Source organism: Suncus etruscus, chromosome 4, assembly GCF_024139225.1.
Source record: "Suncus etruscus isolate mSunEtr1 chromosome 4, mSunEtr1.pri.cur, whole genome shotgun sequence".
Taxonomy (NCBI): Eukaryota; Metazoa; Chordata; class Mammalia; order Eulipotyphla; family Soricidae; genus Suncus; species Suncus etruscus.
Genome location: NC_064851.1, coordinates 145,118,189 through 145,145,612, shown reverse-complemented (window position 1 = coordinate 145,145,612; position 27,424 = coordinate 145,118,189). Strand labels below are relative to the sequence as shown.

Here is a 27,424-nt window from a genome sequence, read left to right as displayed (position 1 = left end):
TTAGTCATGAAGCCTGATCTGAAGTGAACACTTAGTGAACATGAGAACAGTGTGACATGAAATATTGGAGATATATTTGTCTTCACTTCCAGGAAACTCAGGAAAACTAATTCCAGCAAAATCATCAGAAAGACATGAGTCAAGATTGTGTTACTCAGTCCATTAAAGAAGTGATGCTGCCAGGGATTTTTAGGACAAACCTGAAATGCACAATATACCACATGAAGCATATTTTGGTATTTAAAATAGAATGTTAATATTCAGATTGTCTGTTCTGCTAATAATAAACCAGAATATGTTGATATTAGATCATAGAAAGATTTGTACTGGGTTTTGACTAGAAAAATGACAAAGGTAGAATTGACTTTCAAGAATACACCTCAGTTATTATTAGCAAAAAGTTATAAATAAAGTGAAAGCATCATAACTTAGTTTACTTCCACCTGGCATTTTAGGTGTCTTACTGAACATTATAATTTTTCTAATGTCTAAAATTACACTAATTTGGGGCTGATAATAGAAGGAAGTGATAAGTTATATGCAATCTAACTTGTTTCTCACTACTTATGGCTGATCAATATTGGTTTCATAAATGTATTATTAGTTGTATACTGATACAAAACAGACAAAAAGGAAAAACTGTAATCATGCTTTAGCTCTAGATAAGTATCTCCTTTTGGGGGACTTAAGAGAGTCTAAGAAGTCATTGTACAATCAATGCAATAAAAGATTTTAAGGACAACAGTAAATTTGAGGATAAATTAAATATATAAATGATAAAAGGTATCTTTAAAAAAAGGCTAAATAGAGTCTGAGTAAAACAAAGGTCTTTGAGAAACTATCTCTGATGTAGTGTAATATTCCCAATAGGATTTATGTTATGTACTATTTGCAGTCTTTTCCTTCCTACATCACACTGGTAATGCATTGGACACTTAAAGGTCACAGTCTCAGATGAAAATCTGTAATTTCTATAAACAATGAAACACTGTAGAGTTTAAGGTCAATTCAAAAAAACACTCCTCAGATGGTCATTTTACACTTCCAGAAAAAGAAAAATAGCACACAAGCAAATAATACTGTGCCTCAAAAGATCAGCCAAAAATTCTATCTGGACAATACCTCACCATGCAGATAATGTCAAAATGCTTGTCTATGACCCAAAGGCTTTTAATGAGTATTCAGAAATATTACAAATATCAATTCAACTATTAGAAAAATAAGGTTACAGGGGCCAGCGAGGTGGCGCTAGAGGTAAGGTGTCTGCCTTGCAAGTGCTAGCCAAGGAAAGATCGCAACCACGGTTCGATCCCCCGGCGTCCCATATGGTCCCCCAAGCCAGAGGCAATTTCTGAGCACTTATCCAGGAGTAACCCCTGAGCATCAAATGAGTGTGGGCCAAAAAACAAAAAAAAAATAGAAAAAGGTTACAAAATTAATTTCTATTTTACAGATAAAGAAATCGATAGAGTCTAATAAGAAAAAAGGGGTACAAACAATACTGAAGTCTTTTCCAGTAAAACTAAGTCAGTAGTTTATTACAGGAATTACTACTTCATAGAAAAGCATATGAATAGCATAAAAAATATCAAACAAAATGTTCTTGTTTAGAATCTCAACTTGAATTTCAGCTTTAATTTTTCTCTGTCTCTCTTCTTTTTCTCATCTCTCTTTCATACTGTGGCCAGAAATCCCTCCTAATTAATATGTTACAAAAGCCATTTTGTAATGAATATTGACAGATAAGTATCTTCAATTCGATCGCATCTTTGATTAAAAATAAGAGGATAACGTAACAATGGGTTGGTTTCACATCTCTACTTTCAATAGTTCATTAAAGAAATAAGGTCTTCATAAAGAATGCTCATTGTATTTATTTTCTCTAGTCATGAAGATTAAAATCACAATCATTATAAAGGATAATGCAGTAGCCTTCCATTATTTAGAACTTAGATGATTTCTCAGTCATTTCCTAGGTAGTAAAATGAACTGAAAGTGCTAGGTAAAGTATGTACACTCTAACAGCAATTACATTATTTTTCTTCCTGCTGTCTGATGGTCATTTTTTTATGTGGTTTTGGAGGCACATCTAAAGGTGCTCAAGACTTAATCCTGACTATACTCTGAAATCATCCCTGGCAGGACTCAGAGGTCCATATATGATGCCAAAATCAAATCTGAGTTCACTGTGCAAGGCACCTAATTGCAATACTATTACTTCAATCCCTGATGATTGTTTTGATCTGTACATGACTACCTACATTCACATAATCTGAATCACAGTTGTAATTAGGAAATAATTGCATGTGTTTCAGTCAGTATTTTTCTTTCCAGTGTATATTTTGCTTTATCTATTCCTTAAAAGGATCAGTTTGTGAGGCTGGACTTTCTAGTACAGTAGGTAATGTTTGTACCTGGTAGGTGCACTTGTCTAACCCAAATTTGATCCCCAGGACCACATATGGTCCACAGAGACATCTCTCAGTACAGAAATGAGTCTAGAGCATAGCCAGTATTTATAATTTAAACAAACAAGACAAAAATGAAACTCAATATGACCTTCTGTTATAATACTTAAATTACCATGTTATGAGGCTGGAGGTAGAATAAAGAAAATGAAGAGGTGGAACAGAGGCAAAATAAAATCAGCAGAAGAAGGATTAAGTAACTTTGTACATCAACCATAAATATGTACTAGTGTAATTGTGAATTGTAAATACATGTTTAAGTAAAAGAAAACTATTACCTGTCCACCATGAAAAAGTTGCAGGACTAGTGCAGCAAGGTAAGAGGGTCATCCTTGCGAAAGGGTGGAGGTTAGACTGGTACAACATGGCCACATGAGCTCTGTAGCTTCTCATTTTTACTAGTCAATGAGACACACACACACACACAACCTATCACACTGCAAAGGTCACAAAGAGGAAACAAAGAATTCAAAGAAATCATGGAACTAACTGAAATAAACAAAAAGACTGAAGAGGATATAAGACAAAATGAGAAAAATTCAAGCAGAAATAACAGGACTGAAAAAACTTGGTAGGTGAAATATAAAAATGACTGAAGGCAGAGAAACAGTAGCTCAGAATAGAATCAGTGAGATGAAAGATGAGCTAAATAACACCTCCATACAGCCAAAGGGATTGGAAAGAGCCATAAATAAATAAAAAGATAGAAAAAAACATAAAAAACTAAGACAGAGCAATATAACTCTGGAATAAATTCAATAGAAATAGCATAACGATCACTGGGATCCCAGAGACCCAGAAAGAAACCTCTCATGAAGAATCAACAGTGAAGTACATTATTGGAAAGCAAGTTCCCAGAGCTAAAGAATGATCGCAAGTACATTCTGGATGCTTAAAGTTTACCAGCTAAAAGAGACCTAAAAAGAAGCACAATAAGGCATATTCTAGTAATAATCATGAAAACCACAGATATAGATATAATACTGAAAGCAGCAAGATCAAAAAGGAAAACTGCTTTTAAATAAGCATCCTTAAAATTTACAGCAGGTTTATCACAAGAAACCCTCCAGGCCCAAAGGCAGTGATGAGATATAGTGACAAAAGTCAGTGAAATGAACACTTCACCAAGAATACTTTACCAGTCAGACTTTCATTCAAATTTTCAGGAAGGATATATAGCTTCATGGATAACGAAAGCTCAGAAACATTACATAATCAAAGCTAATCTTAAAAAGGAACTGAAGAATCTACTTTAAGTAAAAGCAAACCCAACAGGCACACTAACTCCTACAAAAGAATGACAGTCATCTCTCTCTCCACTTCAATATTTGACACACAGAAACTAAGAGACAAATGTGGAAAAGTGGATCAGAAAAAAGTATCTAACATTTTGCTACCTTCAAGAAATACATCTGAATAGTCACACAAAACACTCGAAGTCAAAGGTTGGAGGACAATCATTAAAGCAAACAACTCTCTTACAAAAGCTGGAGTGGATATACTAATATTAGACATCTTAGATTTTAGGTTTAAAATGGTTATGAGACAGAGGATAGGCATTTATTAATTATCAAGAGATGTTTATATAGGAAGAAAACACAGTCTAAGCATATATACACCCAATGAGGGACCACAAAATACTTAAAACAATTGCTGGTAGACTTGATGAAAGACATATTTAGCAACAGAATAATAGTTGAAGGCTTTAACAGTGCTATGTCACCCTTTGATAAGTCAACCAGGCTAAAACTTAACAATAATATAATGACTCTGGAGATATACATATGTATTAGTATTTTATATATAGGGATTAAAATTTTATATATAGAAATATATAGTGAACATACATATTATATATTATATGTAATATATATTAGTGTTTTATATATAGGACTCAGTGTTATATAAGGTTTTTCACCTTCAGAAAGCTGTATACACTTACATAAATGCATCTGATACATTCTCCAAGATATAACAAACACATGTTGGGCCATAAAACATACGTCCATATAATTAAGAGGATATAAATTGTTTCAAGTATCTTCTCATACCATGATGCACTGCAAATAGAAGTGAACTTAAGACATGAAAAATTTAACACCTAGAAATTAAACATCTCACTGATGAGAAACCAATGTGTTAGAAGGAAATCAAGAGAAAATCAAAGATTCTTGAAACTAATGAAAATGACGGCATGAATTATCAGAACATGTGATACACATCAAAAGAATATTAAGAGGAAAATTTATATTTGGATAAATTTGGGTAATTCAAATTTATCCAAGCATTCACCAGGAAGAAAGAAAAAGCCTAAATAAATAACTTAATGGCACAGCTTATAAATAGGAAAATGACCAACAAAATGAATGAAAAATAGGCACAAATAAAATAAAAAGTCTTATAGCACAAATTAATCAACTGGAAACCCCAACAAACAATCCAAAAGACCAATTAAACCAAGAGTTAGTTCTCTGAAAAAAATAAACGAGATAGATAGACCATTGATAATACTCACAGAGAAAGAATTCTAATAAACCAAAATCAGAAATGAAAATTGGGAGGTTACTACAGATACTACAGACATTCAGATTAATAAGAGATTATATTGAGAACCTTGATGACACAAAATAAGAGAACATGGACAAAATTGATAAAAAAATTATGATTCCTGTAAACTTCCAATTTTGAACAAAGATGATCTTGAATATCCAACCAAACCTATCACTGAGCAAATTGGGATGGTAGTAAAGACTCCCCCTCTAAAAAGAGCCCAGGCTCAGGTGGATTCCCTACTGAATTCTTTCAAACCTTTAAAGATTTACTGCCAATCCTTTTCAGGCTCTCCCAGTTAACTGAAAGAGAAACTCCCCTGAATAAATTCTGTGAAGTTAACAGCCTGATACCAAAAGCAGAATCATATACAAAACAAACAAAGAAACAAAAACAGAAAGAAAAGAAAAATACAGGCCAATATCCTTGATGAACACAGATCCACACAGATGCAAAGATCCTGAACAAAATACTATCATATAGAATCCAACAGCTCAACAAGAAAGTCATACATCATGATAAAGGATTCCATCCAGGGATGCAAAGGTGGTTTAACATATGGTACTCAAGTCAATCAATATAATATGCCATATCAATAAAAAATTGTATGACCATATCAATAGATGCAGAAAAAGCACTTGATGTGTTCCAACACCCATTCATGGTAAAAACTCTCAACAATATGGGAATGGAAGGAACTTCTCAACATAGTTAAGGCTACTTACCACAATGCTGTGACAAATATTATGCTTAATGGGGAAAACTAAAAGCTTTTCCTCTAAGATCTGACACAAAACAAGGCTATCCCACTCATCACTTCTTTTCAACATAGTGCTTGAAGTACTTCTCATAGCTTAAGCAAGAAAAATATATCAAAGTCTTCCAGATAGGAAAGGATGAAGTCAAGCTCTTACTGTTTGTGATGACATGATACTATATTTAGAAAATCCTAAAGAATACTAAAAATCTTCTAGAAACAATATACTTGTAAAATAAAGTGGCAGGATACAAAATTAACACAAAAAATATGGTCATTCTATATACAATTAATGAAAGAGAAGAGATGTTAACAAACAATCCCATTCAAAATTGTGTTGTAAAAATTAAGTACATTGCAGTCAATTTGTCTATAGAGATGAAAGACCTATAAAAATATAAGTACAAAACACTGCTTCAAGAAATAAAAGGACACATGGAATTGGAGACATATACCTCGATCATGGTTTGAGACAATTAACATGGCTCCAGATAATATTTTTAAGCAAGGATGACATAATCAACTTCTTGAAGGTCAGTATAATACTTGGTACCTCCTTATAGGTTTATCAGTTCACCACCAAGATATCAAAGGTCACTTGGGGAGGCCTTCTTGCTTATATTGTTGTTTTGTTTTCTCTTTCAAATTCTGACGTGTGAGGATAAAAGCAATACTCAACATTAATTTGCAATATTACCTTTGTACTTTGCTTAATAAATAGAGATGTCAGAAAGATGCACAATCCTACTACCAATCAGCCTTGGGCGAAAAATTCAAGCTTTAGTTGAGCAAAGCAGATGATATTGTCATCACTATTTCAGTCCCAACTGAGAATTTTTGGCAGAAAACTGTTTTATGGCAGAAAGTAGATCAAACATTAAGCATTTACATACAATAAAATTCTTTCTGGATAAATATCTTTAATTTTATTTACTGTACAAAGAAAAATTCAAGTGAATCTAAGTATCAACTTCTCCCAGTTTTAAATATGAAAATATTTTGAGCTGAAAATTTTAATTGGGGGCCAGTGAGGTGGCACTAGAGGTAAGGTGTCTGCCTTAGAAGAGCTAGCCAAGAGCTAGTCGGGGTTTGATCCACCTGCATCCCATATGGTTCCCCAAGCTAGGGGCAATTTCTGAGCGCTTAGCCAGGAGTAACCCTGAGCATCAAATGGGTGTAACCCAAAAATCCAAAAAAAAAAAAAAAAAAGAAAATTTAAATTGGCTTAAATCTCTAATTTTATGTTTTTAGGTATTTTTTCATTTTGTTTTAATTATTCTAGATCAAGCATGGAAAAATACTAATTTCAGATGCACAACATTATTCAAACTCATTTAATATTTGATAGTCCGAGATACCATAGTAGTTCTACTTAGCATCAATTACTACAATTGTTGCATTTTTCTTTCATTATGAGTATATTTAACATCTATCCACCTATCAAGTTACATATATACTATAGACTATTAGCTGAAGTCACTAATTTTATATTTTAAATTGAGAAATTAATTTATATTTAACTGAGAGTTTATAAGTTTTTGACAACATTTGCCCATTTACCCTATATTTCCTTTTTTTTTTTTTTAAGCTGATTTTCACTCAATCTTTCTTGACCTTTCTGCTTGGGCACCTCTAGGAGACAGATTTTGCTGGGCCTTTCTTGGTCTTCTCAGGAGATTTGCAGGAGACAGAAGAGAAACCCTCAAAGGTGTCAGGTCCCCTCAGTCTTTTCCAGTTGCTAAGCAGGGACAAACCAGAATGTCACTCTGTGATTTAGCTTTTTTTTTTTTTTTTCTTCAGGAAAAAGTCACTTTCCAGGGAAAGCTCTCTTCAGGTTTCATCAACCATCATTACTCACTCAATTGGGAGAAGTCACTAGACTCCAGCCCCAGAGAGCCAAGTCTTTCCACCCATCCATTTACCCCATAATTCCAATAGGGTCACCACTAATCTTTTTTCCAGGAGTTCCATTGTGTTTTGATTTGGTTTAATTCCACCAATTAATATAAGAAAATGTATATGTTATTTTTTTTCTCCATGTTTACACATTAATGTAACACATTCAAGTTGACCCATGTTTTCATAAATATCAAAACTTAATTATTTTTATGGCTGACACATATACATATATTGTATACATTTTATATATTTTGTGCATTTTTGCTTAATAAGTGATAATTTCTTGTGTTGGTTGCATAAATATATGTTGTAGTGTCCCTTTATAATTACAGAATACTTTGCTTTGCCTCTATTGAAATACTTTTCTTAAGTCTATTTTATCTAACATTAGCACAAATTTACCCAAATTTTTGGTTTCCAGCTTCAATTTATAGTTTTCTATCACTTCATTTTCAGACTTTGAGGGTCCTTACAATTGAAGTATCATATAATCAAAATACATATAAGTATTTTTTTCTTTACAAACACTTGAGAATATCTACTTTGTTATTGACAAATTCACCTTAAGTGTTACATTTCAAGTGATAACTGATGGGTGTACATTCATTGTCACTTGTTTGCTAGTTTTGTAAGTCCTCTGTTTTATTCTTATTTTTGCTCTTTTCCTTATAATTTGAAAATATTTTAAGGGAATATACTTAAGTTTAGTTATTTTTGTCTATCAACTATATGTTTTTTCTTTGTGGTTATCATAGGACTTATATAAAATTATATTCATGACATCTGTATTAATGTAAACATTAACTAGCAATTAATGTTTAAAAATAAACATTAACTTTTTAGCAATTTTTTCTCCATAATATTTTAAAGCTGCAAATTTAACTCTGCCTGCCTTTACAAACCATTGCTGTTTTTTTGTCATAATTTATATTTTAAAATTTATTTATTTTTTGGCTTACAATACTATCATTAGGGGTTTTTCATGAACATAAGACCAGCACCACATACATACTCCCATAACTAGAGTACCCGTATCCATCTCCCACATTTTATAGCTTTAATGTAAGTAAAACCAATAATGTCAAAACTAATGTAAGCATCTGTAATGTAAACACCTAAACATAATTTAACAGATCCAATGTATTAATCATTCTGGATTTTATTATTATTTATCTATTTCAGCATAATTTACACATTTTTGTCATTTTTTGTTTGTTTCTGATTTGTACCTTCCCTTCAATTTTTAAAAACTTCCTTTGCCTTTTCTTGTAATCTTGTTCTAGTAGTAGTAAATTCTTTTAGTTTTTACTTGCATAAAAAGCTATTTGTCTTTCAATTATGGTTAAAACATTTTCAAGGTATGATTACAAAAAATTTTATATAGAGACCATAAAATTATAAACTGTTTATTTAGTTCCATGAACTTTAAAAGAAAAGAGTAGAGGAACTAAAATGCTATAATGTCTTATTATGGGCATGAAGTATCTGTATGATAATTCTGGTTTTAGGGAAATAGTATTTTTACAGAGAGCACCCTATAGCAACAACAAATAGATCAATCAGTCAAGTACAATCATTTTTATCTATTATATTCAAGCTGGTGTGCAAATAAACATATTAAAAGGCAGGGGAGAAAAGTATGGAGGAGTTGACGAGATATAGCACAGCAAGTAGGGTATTTGACTTGCATTTAGCTGACCCAGATTTGATCCCTGGAACCAGATTTGGTCTCTGAAACATTGAGAGAAGTGATTCTAGACTGAAATGCAACTGTGATCCAAAACAAAACTAAAACTCAATAAAGACATAATATTGATGTTGTTCATTAGCTCAAAATCTTCTGTTTAATGAAATCTAATGAGTTCTGTTATTTTAGTGATCTAGTTAAATATATGAAAAATACCTCTTGATTTTTAAGATATTTATAATTATTGAACATACATGTAAGACAGTTTATACTTTAAACTCAAATATATTAATTAATGTAGAGCTTATATTTCTATAACATAAAGCAGCTCACAGACTAAATGTATTGTACATTTATTAATATTAGAAATTAAGAAACTAATGTTTATGTCACCTGCATTGTTGATAGCACAAAGTATCATCTTTTACTCACTATTTACAAGATCATCTTCAGCAAGAAACATATTTATTCTGTTCTGGGTACTAAAAAGTGATGTATAACACATATTATAAATTCATAATTATGATAGTTTGGATATGTTGCTGCAACATATCCAAAATCTCAACTGAGACATACTCAGAATTGAAAGTGGTAATAATGACTCTAATCTTTTAACTACTTAGCATAATCAATTACAATTACTCATATTAAACCACACACATTGTTTTTATCAAAACTGCTGGAGAAAATTTGATTAAGCAAACTCTACTAATTGAATCTACTAAGTGGATCCTTCTTTAAAATTATTTATTAAAAATACATTAGGAATGTTTGTTATAGTGGCCATATATAAACAGTTACCAGATACTATTATGTGTATTTTTATTTTATTGAAGTAATTATTATCTATATGCAACTTTAGAAAAATACATATGGAGACACAAAGAGGATTCAGTTCCCTCTTATTTTTATTTTTTACTTCAATTTTAATTCTGACAATCTTTGCAGCAAAGTAATAACCAGATACTTAAAATATGATGACTAATATTCTTACAGGTTACATCTTTTGTTTAGTCCTGTGCACTGGACTTTATTTTAAAAATGGAATAAAATCAGCAATGTAATGCATAAAGCACAGTACCAGTTTCTTTTTCCTTCTGTTTATATTTTTGGGTTTGGGGCCAGACAGGTGGTGTTCAGGATTACCCATGGCTCTGTGCTCAGGGAACACTCCTGGCCATACAAAGTAAACCATATTCTATGCCAGGTATCATACTCAGCAAGCAAGAGCCCTACCTAACCTAATTTCTCTCCAACCCTCAGACCGCCAGCTTCTTACCTCATAATTTTCACAGTATCTTCTTCATGCAAATCCCTGCTCAAAGGATTGGCTAGAATCAAGCATGCTCCTGCAGCTTCCACCTATTTTTCAACAGTAAGAGTAAACATTTGGGGCTTTCTAATGGTTTCTTTCGTCATAAAATGTCCACTTAGAAAGAGAAGATACTTGGGTAAGAGCTGTGATAGGATGTTATCATATAAGATTCAGTGCTGGAAGTGATACATACAAATGCAGAGGGTTGCAATCATAGCCTTGGGCATAAAGTAGCTAACACAGATGTAAGCCTGTTTTAAAATAGTGAAACATATAGTTATTATTTTATATAAATTTGAATTTATATCAAGTGCTGTTTTATAAGCTTGTTAAAGCAACCACCTGCATATCTATTTCAGGATATGAGAGAATGAGATGCTGAGAGTGTGTTTGGCTCAAAGCAAACAACCACTCAATGAGTATGAATTCTAAGTCTTCAGGTTTCAGAAAATTATAGAAGCAACTACTACTTCCGTCTGTGGGATGTAGAATGATTATGCTTAGACCATTTTTTCTTACTCCAATCTTTTTTAATGTACTTTTTTTTAAACACCATGGCTATAAGGTTGTTCATAATACAGGTTTTTTTCCACAAGTTTCAAAGATGTTCACTATTGATTTCATTGCAGTAAGACAACTTACAACACCATTCAACATTACACATTTCCTGCCATCCATGTCCCCTTTCACATGCCTTTGTCTGCTTCTAGAATAGACATTTTTCTTTTTTTCTCTTTCTCTCTATATATTTTTTATTTCATTTTAGACACTGTGGTTTACAATATTATTGCTGAATGAGTACTATGTATATTACTTTATGTCCTTTAGACACCCAGTTCTTGTGCACAGTGATCATTTCCAACTATCATTTTCATATGGGTCTTTTCTCTACCCTAACTGCACTCCAATAATTTGTGGCAAGCTTCCTACCATGGATGGAGCTCATGGCCCTTATCTCTATTGACATACTCTTTATTTATATCCCACAAATGAGTGGGTTATATTTGACTTAATATAATCCTATACATATCCATCTTGAATAAGCAAATATGACTTCATTTTTTCCTAACAGCTACACAGTATTCCAGTCTCTGATGTATCACTGTTCCTTTATCCACACATCTTTTCTCCAGCACTCGAGTTGTTTCCAGACTCTAGATATCATGAATAATGCAGTGATGAATACAGGAATGCAGAGAACTTTTCTACATTGTGTTTTGGCCTTCTTAAATATATTTCCTAGAAGTGCCATTGCAGAATCATATGGAAACGTGAATTCTAGTTTTTTGAGGAATATCATTATTGTTTTTCAAAAAGGCTTGACCAGTAAACTATCCAACCAGCAATGAATGAGAGTTCCTTTCTCTCCACATCTGTATCAGCTTTGGTTGTTCTTGTGTTTTGTCATGAGTGCCAATCTCTGTTATGTAAGATGAAATCTTGTTTTGATTTGCATCTGCTTTATGATTAATGATGTGAAGCACTTTTTCAAATGCCTTTGGCCATCTGTGTTTTTTGAGGAAATGTTTGTTTATTCTCCTATTTTTGAATAGGGTTAGAAATTTTTTTTTGTGAGGCTCTATCAGTGCCTTGTATAACATAGATATTTTTATCAGACGAGTAGTGGGTGAATATTTTCTCCCATTATGTGAGTAATCTTTTTATTCTAGACACCATTTCCTTTGAGGTGAAGAAGCTTCTCAGTTTAATGTCTTTGCTTCTATTTGTATGGCCAATGATGTTCATCCTTGTAGATGTCTTTAGCTTCCATGTTATGAAGTGTTCAATGTTTTTCTTGATGTATCTTATACTTTCAGATCTAATACCAAAATCTTTAATACTTTTTAGTGGACTATTTTGCATGTCATTAGAGTGGTCTGATTTCACTTTTTTTTTTTTTTTTTTTTTTTGCTTTCTGGCCAAGTTTTCCCAGACTTTCCTTGAACCAATTTTTATTTTTTTGCCCCTTTATTAAAGATTAATTGCTACATACCTGAGGATCAGTCTCATCATATTCAAGTCTATTTCATTGACCTAAAATTCTGTGTTTATTCCAATTTATTTTGTTTAATAACTGCTGTTTTTTAGTACAATTTGAAGTTTTGGAAAGTTCTGCCTCCTATATTTATATTTCCCTAGGAATGCTTTAGCTAGTCACAGAGATTTATTGTGCCATATGAATTTCCAGAATGCTTGATCTATTTCTTTGAAAAACTAGCATGGTTTTCTTTATTGGGATTGCAATATATCTGGTGGTGGTGTTAGGTGGTGGTTCCCTTTCCTTGTGTTCTCTTTTTCTTGAAGCAGTGCTTTGTACTTTTCTCTGCATATGTATTTCAACACTGTAGTTAAATTAACATAAAGATACTAGATTTTTATAAAGCACAATTGTAAATGGGATTGCTTTTAAATATCTTTCTTCTCTTTTATTATTTGTATATAAAAATGTCATGCATTTTTTCATGTTAATTTTGTAGCCTGCCTCTTAACTATACAACTCTATTATATCTAGGAGCTTTTTGGTAAAGTCCTTAGGATTTTCTAAATATAGCTTTTTGTTATTTTCAATTAATGAGAGCTTGACTTTTCCTTTTCCTATTGAAAGCCTTGTTATCTGCTCTGGCAAGTATTTCCATTACCGTATTGAATAGAAGTGGCAAGAGTGGGCAAACTTGTCTTGTGCCAGTTCTTTGGGAAAGGATTACTCCATTCTTTTACATTTCTTAGAGGCTACACCCAGTGGTGTTCTATGCTTACTCTAGTTCTGAACTCATTAGTCACTACTGGCAGGGCTGGGAACTATATAATGTGCTAAGAAATGAACCTAGGTTGGCCACATGTAACACAAGATTACCTCTGTTCTGTTGCTCTTGACTCTTTAATTTTTCTTTCCTGGTTTTTCTCATTTTTCTTTCTTTTCCTTTCTTTTTTTCTCAAGCTCTTTCTCTCTTTCCTTTTTTTTTCTTTTTGGACCACACCTAGAGATGCTCATGGCTTACTACTGGCTCTGCCCTCAGGAATTACTCTTGGAGGGCTCAAGGGACCATTTGGGATGCTGGGTATCAAACCCAGGTTGGTCACATGCAAGCAAATGCTTGACTCCCTGTACTACTATTCTGGTTCCTGTTTTAGTTTTTTTTTTTCATTTTTATAGATGTTATATCTATTAGTCTTGATGATCTCAGATCACCTCCTGGAAGAGGTCAATCTAGTAGTCAGCAAGTCTCAGATTGGACCAAGACATACCTCATGGTAATGAGACTGCTGGGTACACAACCACAATACTACAATGCCACTATGACCAAACCTGTCGTGCTGGGAAGATGCCCAGGCATATAACTGATGATGCTCAGGCATATAACTGATGATAACCGGGAGTTCATGCAGTACTAGCAGTTGGAATCAGGCCTCCCAAATACCAGTCATGAGCTCTACCAGTTGAGGTTTTCCCTTGGTCTGCTTCAATTCTTTGTTGACTTTACACATATTTGCTGATGACGATGATTCATACAGTGTTGTGAAACTTAAACTATGATTGGAACCAGGTTTTGATCAGACATGCGTTAGATGTTCTTCATTAGGTTGAATCCTAACTTTAATGGAGTTTTAATATGTTTTTTCCTGTTTCCCTAAACAATAGGCAGCCAGTATTTTTAGAAGAATTTCGAGTTTATTGACTCTAAGAATTCTGTCATTTGGTAAGAACTCTATTTAGAAGACAATATCAATTATTTCGTACTATCCACAGCTTTTCCATCTCGTTTAAACTGAAAAATATGATTGCTCTAGATAGAAAATTTTGTAAAACAAGCAATTTAAATATTACTGTAAGTAAATAGGGAGATCTGCTTGAAACATGTTGAAATACTTCACAAAAGAAAGTTGGAGATTTGCTATATTTTCTTTATAGTTTTTTAAGTTAATCTAGTTTTTATTATTTTGAGGAACTTGAGTAATAAATTTTTGAGAGAACAAAATATTCTAACACTGTAAATATTACAATATTACAATTACAAGAGCTAAATGTTACAGTAATTCTTTTTAGATCCTCCCTTTCCATGCAGATCCAGAAACAAAAGTTGTATAGGCCAAGTAGCATTTAAATAGGGCTTCCAATTCCAATGAAGGAGCAACTCTATATAGAGAATAAAATATAAAAAGTGGGAATAAAGAGGCCAGAGCTGAGGCACAGCGCTAGGGCTTTTTACTTTGCATTCAGCTAACCTAGGATGAACCCTGTTTTGATCCTGTGGGGTCTCTCCCATATGGTCCCCCAAGCTAGGAGCGATTTCTGAGCACATAGCCAGGAGTAAACTCTGAGCGTCACCGTGTGTGACCCCAAAACAAAGCAAATTAAAGCAACAACAACAACAAAAGTAGAGATAAAAAAGATTAACTTGGGTTCAGTAATAGTTATATTTATTTTGGGCTAGAGCGATAGTGCAGCGGTAGGGAGTTTGCCTTGTATGGGCTGATCCAGGAAGGACCTCGGTTCAATTCCGGGTGTCCCAGATGGTCCCCCAACCAAGGTTGATTTCTTTCTTCTTCTTTTTTTTTTTTTTTTAGTTTGGGCCACACCTGGTGTCTCTCAGGGGTTACTCCCGGCTATGCGCTCAGAAATCGTTCCTGGGTTGAGGACCACCTGGGACACCCTGGGATTGAACCCCCATCAATCCTGGGATCCTGGGTCAGCCACTTGCAAGGCAAAGACCCTACCACTGTGCCATCGCTCGGGCCCCGACAGGAACGCTTTCTGAGAACATAGCCAGAAGTAATCCCTCAGGGTACAAAGTGACCCAAAAACCAAACCAAAACAACGAAACAATAAAAGAAATTGATATATTTATTTAGCAATTTATCTAATCTCCTCTTTGAGATATTTATTTTCCATTATTAACCTCAATTATCTATTTGGTGATGCTAACATGACTCAGTTTAGTTTTAAGACTATATCTGAATCTTAGGTCTAAACTATTATAGTGATATGAGAAAATACGATTCAAGACCCCATACTATATTTTGCTGTTGTTGTTTTAAGGTGACACTTGGATGTGCTCAATGTTTAATCTTGAACTCTATGCCATGTAAGATATGGACCCTCATTTGTTAGCACACAAGGCAAACATTTTACTTGCTGTATTATCTGTCTAGTCCCATATTGTATTTAAGTTAACCAGACTTGAAATATCACTTTTATTTTATATAAAAATATACCTGTATAAAGATCATCTCAATTTTTCCACATTTGCAGCAGAATATTCCACTTTTTAGTGCTTTTACATATTTAAACAATCATGACTTTGGTATTTCATATATGAATTATAATAAACATTTTGAACACTCTATGGTTGATGAAGTCAATAATTCTACTTTATATTATTTTCATACCTGTTTTTAGTAATGTTTAATGTTTGTATTCCTTGAATTTTTAAATATATAAATCAAATGTAAGTAGTGCTAGTACAAAACATAAATAATTTTACAATGATTAGACATTGCTATATATACAATGTACTATTTTGGACAATTAATATGTACTATTTGTATTACTAATACGTACTATTTTTGTAGTATACTGAAACTTTTTTGTTAAGCTGATTTATCAGATTAACAAATACTTGAGTGCTCTGAAAATTAGATTAGTTAAATTAAACATAATCTGAAAATATGATTAATTAATGAATAAAATATATACGATTATATATGACACTTTTATACCTATAAATATATACATAAAGTTGTATAAAAATAAAGTTGTTGTATTAAAATAAAATAATTTTATTTGTGACATTATTGATGAAACTGAAAGGTTATATGCTAAGAGTCTCAGGGTCTTGCCTTTCACTCATCTAACATCATTTTGATATGTAGCACTTGCATTCTGTCTTTCCCTCAAACACTGCCAAGAATGATCCTGGAGAATAGAAGTAGGAGTAAGTGCTGATCACAGCAGACATGCTTCCCACACTACCTGCCTCCCCCAAAAAGAAAACATTAAAATTCTAAAAAAAAATGTTATAAAAGAAAACATTGAAATATTAGTGGATTGGCATACATGTAAATCAATTGGTTCTGTGTCAAAATAAAAATAAAATCAGTCATAAAACTCAATGAAAATGGGGGAAGAAAACCAAGCACATGTTTTTCATGCAAGAAGCTAGGGTTCAATCCCCAACATTGGTCCTTTCTAGAACTGTCAGGAACAATGTTATAGCTCAGAGCCAGGAACATCACTAGATGTGATCTGTAAACCAAACCAATAAATAAAAGCCTAGCCAAAAATTTAACATCAAATGAGACAGAATATTTTTTTTTGTTTCTGTTACAATTGGCAGTGCTCAGGGATCACTACTGGCAGAGGTTGGAGGACCATATGTAGAGCCAGGAATTGAATCTGAGTTGGCCATATGCCAATCAGGCATTTTGGCCCAACTAGATAAAATCATATCACATAAAAAGGTTAATGACCCAATATAATAGCAGCAATTTAAAATTTGTAGCCCAATGTTTAATATCATCCAGAATCAATTTCCAGTACTATGACCTTCTAGACATCACTCGCAGTCCCAGAGGTCCCGAAACACCCTTAAGATAGTATGGGTGGTCCCTGGCAGAGTAGGATACAGCTGCAATCTATTGGTAAACCCTGGTATTGAATTGCTGTCCTAGTTGAGTATCAAGGTAAATTAAAAAGGATTAAAGAAACAAATAATTTTTAAAGGAAATGAAACTGCCAAAACATGTATAAGTTGTTCAGTATCACTGGAAATCAAAATAAAATAATAAATCATTTTCTACTATTAACATTTTTGTATTATGCGTGTATTTTTTTTAGAGTTTCACAAAGCATTCTTTGCTAGTAAACAAACATGGTAAGACAAAAAACCAGAGAATTGCTTTATGGGGTGGGTGATATAGTAGAGGTTCAGGAGGATATGCTTGCAAGTGAGAAACCTTAGGTTCATCTAAGCACCACTGGGTATAACTCTAAAGGTCCTCTTAACACCATTGGGCACCCCTGAGTGTTATTGAGGTGAAACTGATTGTCCCCAGCACTAAAGGGCATAGGCATTGAATAACTGGGCACTATGGACTGAGAATGCTGGGACTGACCACCCCCCATCTAGACCACTGGTACTATTTAAGAGACACCTCTCTCTGCCAAAAAAATATGATAAATACTTTTTGTTTTATTTAAAATTCACGTTTTTAATTTCTAGAATTGGAACTATTGTTTATAAAGTAAACAAGAAATGGGTACAGAATTTTGCCAAATATATGACAAATATAATCTAAATACTGCAAAATTACTTAAAAATAGTTCATGTACAAAAAGCCATGTGGAAATACATATTCTGTAATATTTTCTGAGGTTGACTTTGTAAGATTGCTTTTCTTTTCCATTTTATTTTTTCCTAATGATTGATTGCTATTCTAAGAAGCCACATACACAAACATACACAAACACATATGTTTCAATCATTAAATTAGAGCCATAAGCCAGACAGATAGATACACTTACTATCCCAGAAATACAATTTCAATACTGATCTGCCCAGACTTAAGGTGGAAGAAGTTCCCTAGGAAAGCAGCCAGAGTCTCCACAGTGATATTTCTACAAACCACAATAAACCTAGGAGACAAGAACATGTGATGTGGCTTATCTGAGAAAGAGAACCATTTTCTGTCTTTAAAGATAAATAACTGGGGCCGGGTAGGTGGCGCTGGAGGTAAGGTGTCTGCCTTGCAAGCGCTAGCCAAGGAAGGACCGCGGTTCGATCCCCCGGCGTCCCATATGGTCCCCCCAAGCCAGGGGCGATTTCTGAGCACATAGCCAGGAGTAACCCTTGAGCGTCAAACAGGTGTGGCCCAAAAACAAAAAAAAACAAAAACAAAAACAAAAAAAAAAAAAAAGAAAAAAAAAGATAAATAACATAAATTTAATGTTCAGTACATTTAGTATTTGAATCGATTTAAAAATAGGAACACCAATAACTACATGTTCTACTTAATTTTGTTCTACATTATTTCCCTAACACTTATGTTAAAAATACCATTATAACCACCCTTTGGAGTCTAGAATGTAAGCTTCAGAAAGCAGTAATATATTCCAGGAATATATTGTGTACAATATATTCCTAACCATGTAGGAATAAATTGGTCATAATAGTTACTAGATAAATAATTATTATACCTAAATAGAAGCTACACTATATCTCAAAAATTATTATCAGGAGAGTAAATATTAAATTCTTACAATGTTAGAGAACACTAAGTTGAAATTGCAGTGATCTAATAGCAGTCTCAAAGCCAACAATTCCTCCCCAAATAACACTTTTCAGTCATTTACCAACTCACTTAATAAATTTAAAGTAGCCAAAAATCAGGGCTGGAGAAATTGTCCAACTGGTAGGGCACTTGTCTTGCACATGGCTTACCTGGGTTCAATTCCTGGCACCCACATGGTCCCCTAAGAACTTCCATGCATGTGTGAGGTCATGCATGTTCAATATACACATTGAATGTGTACACAAATGTACACACATAAATATATATAATATATAACATTCAAATACATTTAAAATGGTAAGTTCATGGAAACATAATTTCCCTTTACGTGTTATACCTAAGAACTGTCCTCTGTTCATAGGATAGTAGTTTTTATTTTTTCTTGTATTTTCAGTGATCAAGCTTTCTCAAGATGTAAAATCAGAGTATAAATCTAGGCATTTTATTGACTACATTCTTTCTAATACTTATTTTACACACAAAGAACATTTAGCTGAAGTTAAATAGGAATATGTTAAGGAAGTAAATTGAGGGGCCAAAGAGAAGAACAGGGGTTAAGACACTGACCTTACACCGAAAAACCCAGGTTAAGCTCTGCCCCAGAATAGGTCTCCTGAGCACTCTAAGGAATTATCCCTGAGCACAGAACTAGGAGTAAACTCTATGCACCAATGGGTGTGACCAATAAACAAAACAAACAAACAAAAAACAAGTAGGTATGTGTTTTTAAATATCAGTGCTCATTTTAGTTTTGGCCTTTCAAATATTCTCTTTATAAAATCTACTGTTTCTTTGCAAAAAGAAAATTCTGGCAGCCCACTCTTCCAAGGCCACCAACAGCCAAAGATGAATTTTTTCTTTATAAGTAATATGTAGACATATTACTGGTAGAGTAGATATAGTCCTCAAGAGTGTTACTTAAATAATTAAAATCTATTTATATGTTTCCAAAATACCTTGATATGTCACCCTAAGCACATGAATATATTCCCTAGTTAGATTTTTTGTTTAGTGAAATTTACTGGAATTCTCAAAAACATTTAGAATGTTCCATATCTAGATGAGCTGAAACTACTAGTCTCCCTGGTTTTAAATTCTTTCTCAGTTTCTTTGGTGACTTGCATTTGACATATTTCTGGAAAATCAAAGATAAAAAAAATTTGGTTTTGTTTTGTTTTTTGTTTTGGGGCCACACCCTGTGATGCTCAGGGGTTACTCCTGGCTATGTGCTCAGAAATCACTCCTGACTCAGGAGCCATATGAGACACCTGGGATCAAACCAAGGTCCATCTTGGATCAGCCTGGCACAAGGCAAGTGCCCTACTGCTGTACTATTGCTCCAACCCCAATTTGGGGGTTTTATTCACATTTTTTTTGTTATTGTTTAACCAATTTTGAAGAGACTCTTGTAAATGACTTATATTATATTTGCTTCGTTTGTTTTCTTCAAAGTCCTCCATAGACTTTTAAGAACACATTTCAATTTCTACATTTTCTAATGGATAAATTTATTGGCACTAAACCCTTGGAATTGCCCATTATTGAAACCCACTTACCAAATTGCTTTTTAAGTGGTCTAAAGATAATTTTTCTCATAGGTAAAGGAAATAATTACATATTGAAATTATGTAATAATTAGGAAAGTTCTTAAGTTCAGCTCCCCTCAAAATCCAGCTATTCCTTTTCTACAACTCTCCAGCTTTACTAAAGGTAAAATTATTTCACTCTTTATTCTTTTGTTTATAATACCAGAACACTAATAAAATTATGAAGACAAATTTCCCTAGTATTTATGCTTTTATAGAACAAATATATTATTTCCTTCCCAAAGAGTGGGCTTTGAAAGAAGAAGGGACATAGATATTTTGAGAAATATTTGTGAGGAATATAAGAATATTGAGACTTCAGAAGGGGCATTAAGTAGGTAAACTGCACACAGTTTACAGTGATTGACATGAGACTTTAGAAGGTCTATCTCCATTTTTCAAAGGCTAGGCATTCATGTTGACAGGTAACATTAGAGTTTGATAAGGTGCTTACCAGGTAAATGAATCCTGCAGCAGTGAAGCAGCTACGAGAGTTATTGCAAGCAGCTTAGAAAACTTCATTGAGTTGCTAGGAAGGAAAGACAAAGAGCACTTGGGTTCTGATAGGTCCAAGAAAATCTAAATATCTCTACTCTAGAATATTGAATTTATAATGTGATTCATGGACAAAAGTAACAGCATCACCTTTAGTTGCAGTCTACTGGAAGTGACCTGGACCCTACTGAACTGCACTGTCACAAGTGCTCTACTTGATTCATATGTAAAGTGGAGACTTAATAGCATAACAGTAAGACACAGGCAATCACATACACTTGTTTAAAAAGATGAACTTTTGTGGTCTGATTTTGATTTAAAATACATAACTTAATAGATAATCTGTAGATTACTGTAAAATATATTTAAGTTTGGTGTCTATCTTCCAATTTAACAAAGCATAGTGTCAGAGAAATTCAGAAACATTCAAACACTAAATTTCTAGACAAGATAGGGCTACTTGCAACACAGAAGCAGCCCTTTGGGGTTCCAACTTCATCATGAAACATGGGCATTCAACAGAGAAATTTATAAGGCTGTATAATAATATCTGTAATGAGATAAGAGATATTAAAATTTCTAGTGGGAAACATTAGAACAAAGAACTTAAAAGTGTTAGAAGCACTGTTCTTTAAGGTATTTAGGGAATTTGCTGCTATTTTTGAAATGTTAAGATGACACTAATTCTATGAATAAAATTCATTATTTTATCTGGGAAAACCAAAAATTAATAATAAAGTATATTTAAAATGTGCTGAACCAAAGCATGTAAATTTCTTTGACTTTGCAAGTGAATGTATGGATTAAAACGCTGGGGTAAAAGTGGGTGGTAAGGTACAGAATTAAAGCCTAATAAATGTAAGCCTTATAGACTTCTCTATTAAGAAAAAATATAGTAGAGGCTGGAAAGATAGCATGAAGGTAAAGCATTTGCCTTGCATGCAGAAGGTCGGTGGTTCAAATTCTGGGATCCCATATGGTCCCCTGAGCCTGCCCGGAGCAATTTCTGAGCATAAAGCCAGGAGTAACCTCTGCCGGGTGTGACCCCAAAACTGAAAATCAAAGTCTTTTTAAAATAATTGCAAACTTTCTAAACAGTATAAAGTACTATTATGGGAGAAAGTGGTTTATTAATATGTAGGAGGTTAGGAAATTTCACAATATTTTGAAGGAAGATAATTAAGTTGAATGTTCAGCTAACATTTTAATTTTCTAAATTGAGGTTGTAAGTTAGCACTTCCAGCAAAGTTAGCATCAAGATTTACCTGGACTTGATAGTCCCCAGAATTTGTAAAATTTGAGAAAGTTCTTTTTTGTTTTGGGGGCCACACCTGGTGATGCTCAGGGGTTACTCCTGGCTATGCACTGAGAAATCACTCCTGTCTTAGGGGACTATGTGGGATGCAGGGGGATTGATGCCAGGGCCTACCTAAGCTTTTAGGGGGGCTTAGCCCACCAGATGTATCCTCAGATTTTTCCTGGTGGGTAGAACTAATTTAACCCCCATGGAGTTTCTCAAAAGGCACGCTGTGAATGTCTTTTTCCCCTGCTTGGATGGTTGAGGAATTTCCAAAGAGATTCCTGGCAGTACATTTTCAGCTAGTATTTGACTATCTCTCCTTTGTATATATCAGGCAAAATAATGTTCTCTATCAAAAATTTTGGCTCAGAAATTTCAGTATATTTGAGAACCTCTTCTTCTGGATATAGCCAGCCCTAAAAGCAAAGACAATTTTTCTCTCTTCTTTGCAGCTGCAGTTTCTGGTAATCAAGGGCATAACCAGAATGCAGATCTTGACTATTGACCCTCCTTTAGAAATAGGGAAACTCATTTTTGGGGATTTGGCTCCTCCCTTTACTTAACCTCTAAAACAATAGAGACCAGTCCAGAAAGGTCAAGTTTCTAGATATTTCCTACTCCCTTCTAATCCTAATTTTGCATTTAAAGTAAGCTTGCTAGGAGTTACCTTGAGTTGTGACCTTCTCTCTTGTAACTTAGAATTTTTACAGTCACACCCATAGTTTAGGTATTGTTACTGTTGTACTATGCTTTCTGATTATAATTATTCTTTACCTCTGGCTAATTTTACCCCTATAAATTCCCCTGCTCAAAAAATTAAACTTGTTGCACTCCTGCCAGAAGTGTGTTGACCCCACATACACTGTGTGTGGTATCATTATTTCATATTTCATATTTGACGGCTTGTGTTACTCATTTTCCTTCGTGAAGGAATTTTCGTCCCCACTAGAGATGTTGAGAAGCAAGACACCTGCAGCAGATCGAAATGCAGTCTGTCCTAAGCTCCTATGGCCAAGGCAGACACCTTACCACTTGTGTCACCGCTCAGGCCACTGCAGTGCTCTTAAGAACCTTAAAGCTACAAAGTAAATGAAAGGACAAGCTGCTGAAAGAAAAGGAGCAATTGCAAGGAGTGTTGAGTACAACACAGAACTGTTTCTTTTCTTACCCTACTAGAATATATATTTTATATTATATTTATTATATTATATTACATTATATTATATCATATCATATCATATCATATTATATTTATTATATTACATTGACATATTTAAACAAATCCACTGTAGAATACATCCTTGCTCTAACACTTTTAACTGTTGTAACCTAGTGTAAGTCTTTTTTTTTTTACCTCCTCACATATCTATAAAATGAAGATTGTAGAAGTACCAACTGCATAGGACTGTTGATCTATTATAAAGCACATTTATAATAGTATGCTTTCCAAGTGTGAGCACTGCTCATATTTTACTCAGTATTCTTTATAATTGAGAGAAAATCATTGAAAAGATCCTAATTTCACTTAAACATAGTTATTATGTCATTGTTACTCATGTTTACGCAATGGTCTACTTTATATAGTTTGATAATAGTATGGAATATTTTATGTAATTATTATATAAAATGACATAAAAATAAATAAGGCCATACAAAGCCTGTAATTACCCACATCTTTAAGATAAAGCAATAATTAAATAAACCAAATTCTGTCTTGATATGATGGTTTATAATTTTGAAGACTGAGAGTCTTTTTCTATCTCTCAGAACATTTGTGATCCCAGAACAAAGTTGCAGCAGTTACAGGTGTTGGAGCCTTGCCTCTTGGGTGGTGAAGGAATCAGTCCATAAATAATACATACCTACTATGCACTAAGTATGCTGCTCTATATTAATGTTAAAGATAAAGGCACGAAATGTACAGTACATATATATATGATCATTTTGAAGACTTAATTAAAATCTCATTCAGACTTTAAATGAAAATGAATGGTATTTAAGTTTCTAAATTGAACATGTAAGTTAGTAGCACTTCCAGCAAAACTGGCATTAAATCTTACCTGGACATAATACCCCCCAGAATTTAAAATTTCAGAGAATAAGTACTGAAATTATAAAGAGATTTTATAAAGAGAAATTCAAAGATTTCTCCTGATTCACACAAGACACTTGCCTAGCTAATTACTCTTTAATTAATAGAAAATAAAGGTTGTTGGAATGGTAAAGCTCTCTAAAATAAAATTAATGTCTGACCAAATTTGATCTTGTCAACAGCTGCCACAAACTATGAAATAGAAACAAAACACCACAAATTTTGTTGCCTCCAAGAATTTAAATGTGAACAGGAGTTGTTTTATCCAGCTGCAAGTCATTTATCAAATGATATTCATCCTATTATACACATCTCAAACATCTCATTTTATCTTATTCATACACATATGCATTTAGAACACTATATAGATGTGGGGCCGGTGAGGTGGCACTAGAGGTAAGGAGTCTGTCTGCCTTACAAGTGCTAGCCAAGGAAGGACCACAGTTTGATTCCCCAGAGTCCCATATGGTCCCCCCAAGCCAGGTGCAATTTCTGAGCGCTTAGCCAGGAGTAACCCCGAGCATCAAATGGGTGTGGCCCCCCCCAAAAAAAAGAAAGAAAAGAAAACTATATAGATGAGCATACATTAATATAGAGACTGAGCCATTAGTGCTCAGTAAGTGAACATGAGTTGGTATTCTGATTATTTCTTTAGGATTCTAAATAAATATTTTGTTTATTTTGAGGTCACACAGCAGTATTTGGCATATCATATAGGATTGAACCTGGGACATTTTTTAAAAAATGTATGTGCTCACATAAATATATAAAAAGATTTTTAAAAAAAATGAAATTAAAAAAAGTAAAGGACCAAAGTGATGTAGATTACCTTACATTTGGGAAAAACAGGTTAAGCGGTAGTGTTATACAGGTCTTATAGTTACGATGGAAGAATGGGCTTCCCCATTGTCTTTTGAGATTTTCTTGTGGGGTATGGGCTCCAGGGCACCTTTTCATCACATGCCCTGGCCTTCTTATGATTGATAAAAGATTTGTGGCAGGAGATCTTGAGCAGAGATCTTGCAATGGGGATCATTTTGGAATTAAGTCCGGTATCCAGCAACAGTCCACGTTAGGGAGAGGTGATAAGGAGGGCCACACAGCATGGGTCAGCATGGGTTAAATTCTAAATTTCTAAATTCTAAATTCTACAATTCTATGATTCTAAATTCTAAATATCTTAAATTTAAATTCTCTACTATAATTTTAAATTCTAATTTTTAAGATTCTATATTCTATTCTAAAGTTCTTACATTCTAAAGCCACTTGCAAAAAAATGAACTTAGACCCCAGCTAACATCATGTACAAAGGTAAAATCTAAATGGATTAAAGACCTTGATATCAGACCTGATACCATAAGGTATATAGAACAACACATAGATAAAACACTCCATGACATTGAGACTAAAGGCATTTTCAAGGAGGAAAATACACTCTCCAAACAAGTGAAAACAGAGATTAACAGATGGGAATATATTAAGCTGAGAAGCTTCAGCAACTGGAAGAAAATAGTGTCCAGGATACAAGAGTCACCCCTGAGTGGGAGAAATTATTCACCCAATTCCCATCAGATAAGGGGCTAATCACCAAAATATACAAGGCACTGACAAAACTTTACAAGAAAAAATCATCTAATCCCATTAAAAAATGGGTAGAAGAAATGGACACACTTTAATAAAGAAGAAATACAAATGGTCAAAGGCACATGAAAAAATGCTCTACATCGGGGCTGGTGAGGTGGCATTAGAGGTAAGGCGTTTGCCTTTCAAGCACTAGCCAAGGAAGGACTGAGGTTCGATCCCCCGGTGTTCCCCCCAAAGCAGGGGCAATTTCTGAGCGCTTAGCCAGTAGTAACCCCTGAGCATCAATCGGCTGTGGCCCAAACCACCCCCCACCCAAAAAAGAAAAAATTCTCCACATCACTAATCATCAGGAAGATGCAAATCAAAACAACTATGAGGTACCACCTCACACTACAGAGATTGGCACACATCACAAAGAATGAGGACAAGCAGTGTTGGTACGGATGTGGAGAGAAAGGAACTCTTATCCGCTGCTGGTGGAAATGCCATCTAGTTCAACCTTTATGGAAAGCCATATGGAGATTCCTCCAAAAACTGGAAATTGAGCTCCCATAGGATCCAGCTATATCACTCTTAGTAATATACCCTAGGAACACAAAAATAAAATACAAAAATTTCTTCCTTACACCTATATTCATTGCAGCACTATTTACCATAGCAAAACTCTGGAAACCACCAAGATGCTCTTCAACAGAGGAATGGCTAAAGAAACTGTGGTACATATACAAAGGAATATTATGCAGCTTTCAGGAGAGCTGAAGTCATGACATTTTTCTATCCATGGATGTACATGGAATCTATTATGCTGAGTGAAATAAGTCAGAGAGAGAGAGAGAAAGACACAGAATAGTCTCACACATCTATGGGTTTTAAGAAAACTAAAAGACATTTTTGCAATAATTTTCAGAGACAAAAGAGAGGAGGCTAGAAGTTGCAGCCCTCTTCATGAACCTCACCACAGAGAGTGATGAGTTTAGTTAGAGAAATAACTACATTGCGAACTATCCTAACAATGAGAATGTATGAGGGAAATATAAGGCCTGTCCAGAGTACAGATGGTGGCGGGGTGGGGGGAGAGATATTTGGGGCATTGAAGTTGGGAATGTTGTACTGGTGATGGGGGGTGTCCTCTTATATGACTGAAACCCATTCACAATCATGTTTGTAACCAAGGTGTTTAAATAAAAAATATAATAAAAACAATGAATATGACTGTAGGCCTTTGTCAAAACAGGAAGAAAAATTAGCATGTTCAGTTAATCAAAGCTAATATGCAAAGAAAATTACTCTTGTGGAGATTCAATAATCAATAATTGTCCAGAATCAGAAAACAATCTAGGTCCTGAACACAGATGAGTGGCTAAAAAAACTGGTACATCTATACAATTGAATACTATGCAGC

At 33.9% G+C, this 27,424-nt stretch overlaps 1 protein-coding gene across 1 annotated transcript; it reads right to left on the bottom strand.

Moving 5' to 3' along the window:
- On the bottom strand, window positions 1–25,474 carry KCNU1 (potassium calcium-activated channel subfamily U member 1). Its single transcript, XM_049772706.1, is given in 11 exon segments — window positions 1–134; window positions 137–200; window positions 6,473–6,623; window positions 9,131–9,195; window positions 9,197–9,209; window positions 10,641–10,723; window positions 14,707–14,729; window positions 14,732–14,811; window positions 18,199–18,309; window positions 21,006–21,080; window positions 25,323–25,474. Coding segments are annotated over 11 exon segments (951 nt in total).
- Window positions 25,475–27,424: the final 1,950 nt, after the last annotated feature.